Source organism: Balaenoptera borealis (assembly GCF_965194805.1).
Source record: "Balaenoptera borealis genome assembly, chromosome: 19".
In the NCBI taxonomy this organism is placed as follows: domain Eukaryota; kingdom Metazoa; phylum Chordata; class Mammalia; order Artiodactyla; family Balaenopteridae; genus Balaenoptera; species Balaenoptera borealis.
Genome location: NC_138878.1, coordinates 63503827 through 63509952, shown reverse-complemented (window position 1 = coordinate 63509952; position 6126 = coordinate 63503827). Strand labels below are relative to the sequence as shown.

General features: G+C 60.3%; 2 protein-coding genes across 3 annotated transcripts; both read left to right on the top strand.

Annotated features, from left to right (window-relative positions):
* The first annotated feature begins 1582 nt into the window (after positions 1–1582).
* On the top strand, positions 1583–2825 carry NKG7 (natural killer cell granule protein 7). Of its 2 annotated transcripts, XM_082367109.1 has the most exons (4): positions 1583–1746; positions 1823–1969; positions 2057–2191; positions 2296–2825. In XM_082367109.1, the coding sequence occupies exons 1-4, from the start codon at positions 1590–1592 to the stop codon at positions 2352–2354; spliced, it is 498 nt and encodes a 165-aa protein (XP_082223235.1). In that variant the 5' UTR covers positions 1583–1589; the 3' UTR covers positions 2355–2825. The 2 variants fall into 2 exon arrangements, with proteins under 2 accessions (XP_082223235.1, XP_082223234.1); XM_082367108.1 differs by having other exon boundaries at positions 2057–2825.
* Positions 2826–2961: 136 nt separating this feature from the next.
* Positions 2962–5958, top strand: CLDND2 (claudin domain containing 2). Its single transcript, XM_082367112.1, has 4 exons — positions 2962–4684; positions 5034–5171; positions 5475–5594; positions 5845–5958. The coding sequence occupies exons 1-4, from the start codon at positions 4318–4320 to the stop codon at positions 5916–5918; spliced, it is 699 nt and encodes a 232-aa protein (XP_082223238.1). The 5' UTR covers positions 2962–4317; the 3' UTR covers positions 5919–5958.
* Positions 5959–6126: the final 168 nt, after the last annotated feature.

Sequence of the window (6126 nt, the reverse complement as noted above, 5' to 3'; positions counted from 1 at the left end):
GGGATGGGGTCAAGATCACAGATGGGGGGAATTCCCTGGCAGTCCAGTGGCTAGGACTCCTTTCTTTCACAGCTGAGGGTCAGGGATCAATCCCTGGTTGGGGAACTAAGATCCCACAAGCCATGCAGTGAGGCCAAAAAAGAAAAAGAGAGAGAGAGAGAGAGAGAGAGAGAGAGAGAGAGAGGAGAAAAAAAAAAAAAAAAAAAAAGAGAGAGAGAAAAAAAAGATCTCAGATGGGTTCTGTGCATGTGATCACCACATGCCCTCGGCTGCGACTTCCTGAAGGTTGTCCGGCTGCTAATCACAGGAGCCATGTCCAGTGCCATTTTTGTGATGGCACCCCAGCTGCCCCAGACCTGGATCCCCTTCTGGGAGCCTGTCCTCATGAGCATGTTTTTAGGACTGGCCAGTTACCCCACTGGTGAGGACCTGGGTGAGGGATGGGGGCCTGCAAACTGGAGTCTCCAACCGAGGAAGAGGACCCAGCCTCCTGGGTCACTCTGGTTCACCCCTTCGCCAGCTGTCCTGGGACCGTTAGCTCAGCTCATCTGCGGGACAGAAGTCCTCTTCCAGGTCATTCCTGCTTCATAGAGGTCAAGTTTGTCTGGGCCTTCTACCTGGGCTGTGGCACCTTCACCTTGTATTTGAGGTGGGGCCCAGGACCTGATGCTGCCGTGAGGGGAGGGCCAGAAAGTCCTGCACTGACATCCTTGACCCCCAACTCCCGCTCCCTGACCACAGAAACCCAGATCCTGTTGATGAAGCGCACCAGACTGAAGGCCTTGCTCAAAACAGCACTAAGTGTGAACTCATGTGTCAGATGAGGATGTGGGCACGTCTTCCCTCCACAAGCTCAAAACTGCGATCTCTGTTTACCTGCCCTGGGCATAAGCTCCAAGCAAGGAGCCGGGAGTCTGAGTGTCCCCACGCTCAGGACCTGGAGTCTAGGTCTCCTAGCGGCTTCCTCCTTCAGCCCCAGGTTTCCTAGCCTCCTGCCCCCTCCTTTTATGGAGACCCTAGAATTGGGGCCCCCGTCTGCCAGAACGGAAGTTTGCAGAACCCACAGGAAAGAATGATGCATCCCCCAACTGTCCCCTCTGGCCACACCTCCCCCTCCCATTTAACTCACACCCTGGCCTCACTCACCACACCCCACCTCTGGGCCTCCCAAGCCTCTCTCTCACCTCTTCCAGGAAGCCCCCTCTGGGTGTGGAGGGCTCCAAGGGCAGGAGGCATAGAAACTTCTGTAGAGACAGAGAGGCACGTCCCACCCACCCAAACCACTGACAATGTGACATCTCCAGGGCCCTCCCCCCCACCATATACTGTGAGGGGAACCTCAAGGGGTGGAGGGGGGGGGCGGGTGCCGATGAAAGCCGAGAAGGGAGGATGTGTGACAAGAGTCAGTTGCCAGGAACTGGGTGAGACCAAACTAGTCTGATCTGAAAGACCACAGGTCCCCCAGCTGCCCCAACTGCTTGAGTCTCCCAGGAGTCCGGGGGGCGTAGCTTCCTCCTCTCTCAGAGACCCAGGAATCTGCATCACCAGGCTGTTCCTCACCCAGGACCCAGAAGCCCAGCCTTCGCCCCATGGAGCCCTGCCGGTCCCTGGCCCTGCTCACGAGCTCCCTGGGCCTGCTGTCTCTCTTGGTGGCTCTGAGCACGAATTTCTGGTTTGTGGCCGAGGGGCCCAGCTCCTTGTCTCACTCGGGCCTCTGGCCAAGGGGGGATCAGGGCTCAGTAAAAGGTAAGGGGGAGCGGTCTCCCTCGGGGTGGGGAAGGGCCTGAGGGGACGGGCACTCAGCGGTCCCGTCTCTGAGCAGGCTATATCCACGTGACACAGAGCTTCTGCATTCTGGCTGCCCTTTGGGGCCTGATCTCTGTGAGCTTTCTGATCATGTCCTGCATCCCTTCACTGTCTGCCCCTGGACGCGGCCCCATCGTCTCGACCTTCCTAGCCTTTGCCGCGGGTAAGGACTCCGGGCTGCGCTTGGGGCGCTGGGACCTGGTGAGTTTCTGCAGAGGGGCTGAGCCGTCTCTCTTGTCTCCGTCCCCAGCCCTCTCCCTGATAGTGGCCATGGTGGTCTACACTGTCGAGCGGTGGAAACAGCCTGGACACCCCCAGATCCAGTCCTTCTTTTCCTGGTCCTTCTACCTGGGCTGGGTTTCAACTGTCCTCTTTCTCTGTGCAGGTGACTGCTGCCCTGGGGAGTTCCAGGGGGTGGATAGGGGCCCAGCTGGGGGCTCTGAGGGAGCAGGGCAGGAGCAAGGGTCTAACTTCTCTCTGCCAACCCAGGTGGCCTGAGTCTGGGAGCTCACTACGGGGCCCACCGGCCTGGCTATGAGGCCATGTGAACCACAGGATGGCTTTGGCACTCCATTCTCTGAAGGCATCATCAGGAACCACGAAAATAGCTGGCTCTCCTCCCTGCCCTGACTCCCAGCGTCTGCAAGCTCTTTCCTTTGTGTCTTCATTTATTCAACAAAAATTCGCTGGGATCTGGTTATTCCGAGGTTAATGCTGCCACAGCAGAAGGAGACGACGCTCCAGCTCCACAGTGGATGACATTGGGCACCCAGAGAGGAGTCAGTCCTGCTACCTGCCCTGCCCTAGAGATGCTCCCACCAGAGTGGGGACCAGTGTGGGCTTGGGCATGGCCCCAGGGCCCTCGTCTCTCCATCCTTTATCTCTTTTCTTCCCTTCGTCTTTCTCCCTTTAGCTCTTTTCTTCTTGCCCCCTCTTTGATTTTGTCACCCTTGCCTTCACCCTTAGTGTGCCTTGCTCATTTCATTAATAAATTCCCTCCTGGGACTTCCCTGGTGGTCCAGTGGTTAAGAATCCGTGCGTCCACTGCAGGGGACACGGGTTCAATCCTTGGTCAGAGAACTAAGACCCCGCAAGCCGCAGGGTGCAGCCAAAAAAAAAAAAAAAGAAAAAGAACAAATTCACTCTTTCAGCTGGCTTTTCCTGAGTGCATCCTTTCTGCTGGGCCTCCCACTGGGATGCTGAGGTGAGTCAGATCAGGCCCTGCCCGCCAGGGGCTCCAAGTCCGGTGGGGGCAGGCAGAGCCCAGGGCGGGTACGGCAGGAAGACTGGCTGTGTCTGGAGGAAGGGTGCGGTGTGGAGGTGAGCTTTCTGGGGAGATGGTGTTTAGGAACTTCTCCAGGGCCGAGGGAAGGTAATGCAGGCAGAGGGACCCTAAGGTGAAGGCGTGGAGAGGCTGGGAGTTCTCAGAGGATGGAGAATAGTGCTTTGTGGTCCACTGTAGAATGTGAGGGTCCGGGGAAGTGAGGATGGAGAGGCGGGTAGGAGGCAGCGCCTCTAGCCCAGCAGTTGACTGTCTCTTGAGGGTGATGGGGAGCTAAGGGTGTGAGCACGGGAGGGACAGCGTCTGGTCTGGGTTCCAGAAAGCTCCTTCTGGGGCCCATGGGGGAGGCTTGAAGGGGAGAGAAGAGCTTGGCAATCCAGCAGGTGGGACATGAGACAGGACAAGGGTACACTGGGGCCAGGGCATGAGAGGGAAAGGAGGGAAGGAGCCAGAAAGTTTCAGGGGGTGGGAGGAACTGGACTCAGGGATCCAAGGGCTTTGTAGGGTGAGAGGCAAGAAGAGGGCAAGGATAGTGCCCGGGGGTGTGGTCCAACTAACTGGATGGGATGATGGTGTCCTCCCTGGTTTGGTGGAAGATGCTGAGCTCAGTGGGGGTGTGGCTGAGTGTCAGGGTCTGGGAGACGGTCAGAAGCAGGTGAGGACCTGGGCTGGAGATGGAGTTTGGGATGCTCTCAGAGCATCAGAGGTCACTGGAGCTCACCTGGTAAGAAGATGCAGAATGGAGTTCTCCAGGAGAACCGGCCTTGAGAAGTGGAGGGAGGAGGAGGGGCAGGAGGCTGCATGGGGGCCTGGGAGGGCACAGAGAGCTGGGGACCAGGAGAGCTTATGGGGTCAAGGGAAGAGCAGTTTCTAGAAGGACATGGGCTACCATGTCATGGCCCTCAGGGTCCCCCAGACTTGCCATCTGACTCTGAGCTGTCAGTTTGCCAGAAGAGCTGCCTCTGTGTGTGTGTGTGTGTGTGTGTGTGTGTATGGGTGGGTGGGTGGTTATCTCTTTAAATGGCCACTAGAAGAGGGGGTTCTGGAACTCCTGCTGCCTCACAGAGACCCAGTCTCCCTTCCCCCACCCTCTGGGCTCTGTCTGAGAAGCCCTGGGAGCTGTGGGTGAGTCATTTAGGTGGGTGTGTGGTGGGGAAGGCAAGGGACAGGCCAAAGTCACGTCCACTGGGGGATGGAGGTCTCTGGAAGGCAGAGGTTCCTAAGCAGTGATGCCTGAGGGGGCAGGTGGTTTTGGGTCTGAGAGGGGCCTGAGGGGGGTGGTCCCAGAAGTAGGGGCACCAGGCAGGGGTGCAGGGGTAGCCATCTGGGATACGGAGGGACATGCAGGAAGGGGTCTCAGGGACCTGGGGGTGGGAGGAGCGTTGGCCAGTCCTGCACGTGTGGTCCTAGGCAGCAGCCTCCCTGGCATGGGGGTGAAGTGGAGCCTTCAAAGCGGGGGCACCTTGCTGGGCTTCTTGGCCAACATCCTCACCATTCTGTCCACGGCCACCAACTACTGGATCCGTTACTCTGGGGGCCACAGTGGCCTGTGGCAGGAGTGCAGCGGGGGCACCTGCTCCAACATCCCCTGCCAGAGTGAGGCCCGGCCACCCAGCTGTCAGACCCTCCCCCCCTACTGGAGAGACAGCCCCCAGCACTGACCACAGCTGGCCCCCTCACCTGACACCACAGCCCGGCACATCCTGCGGTACCCCCGCCCCCAGCCCTTCCACTTCAGCCTAAGATCCGGCTGCCCCTCCGTGACCAGGCCACCAGGAACCCCAACTCGGGGACCCGCCTCCCTGTTGCAACATTAACCGCCGCTCACGATGTAACTTCCAAGTCCCCATCCAAAACCCTGACTCTGCTCCCAGCTCCGAGCCGGCGGATGGGGGTGGTGGCCAGGAGCGGCGCCAGCGGGGTTGATGCGGCCCGCTGTCCCCAGCCATGCTGGCGGTGACCGGGGCGTGCATGGTGCTGGCGGCGGGCTGCAGCATCGTGGGCTTGGTGATGGGGCTGCGGATTCTGTGCCAGGAGGGCGACTCGCGGGGCCGGACCACGAGTGCCATCTTCTTCCTCTGCGGTGAGATAGCATAGGGTGGGCCTGGTAGTTGGAGGAGGTAGGGGCCCAGGGGTCGCGCGCGACTAGAGGCACCAGGAATTCCGAGAGCCAGAGACCCGGGGCGGCGGGGGAGCTCGGGGCGGGGCGGGGGGAACCAGGCCTCGAGGGGGAGGAGCTAAAGAGGCGGGGTCAGGGGCGGGGCCAGGGAGGTGGGGGACGGGAGGGAGGGCAAGAAGGGCGTGGTCTGAGGCGGTGGGCGCGGTGAGGGTGGGGCCTGGGTGCAGCCCCCTGGCCGCCCTCACCTGGCGGGTGGGCGGGGCCCAGGCCTGCTGCTGCTGATCGCCATGACAGGCTACACAGTGAAGAACGCATGGAAAAACGACGTCTTCTTCTCCTGGTCCTATTTTTCGGGGTGGCTGGCTTTACCCTTCTCTGTTCTCGCGGGTAACCTGGATAACGGAAGAGGGTGGAGAGGAGACTGCCCCGAGGACCCCCCCCTCCCTGCAGAGACTCCCCAGCTGTCCTCCCAGGAAACACCACAGTGACCTCCCAGGGACTCTCGAACACACTCCTGGGCTCCCGCGGACCCGACAGAAACGCCCTGGGAGCCCCAAACCCCAGTCCCCGGGGCCCTTCCGGCCATCCGCGCTAGGACCCACCCTCCTCCACCCGCCCTCCGTTCCCTTCCCGCCAGGCTTCTGCTTTCTGCTGGCGGACATGATCATGCAGAGCACGGATGCCATCAGTGGATTCCCCGTGTGCTTATGACCGCAGCTGCCTGGGGCAGAATAAAGGAACTGCTTCCATTGCCGCGGCTCCACGTGCCTTTCTGGGGGACCTGAGGACGCGGACACGGGGGTACCTGGAGGCTCAGGGAGGAAGTAAGGACACGAACCTATAGGGAACGTGGAGACATGGGGGGACACGGGAACGGAGATTCGGACACGGACAGGACAAGGGTTTTGATGGGAACAGG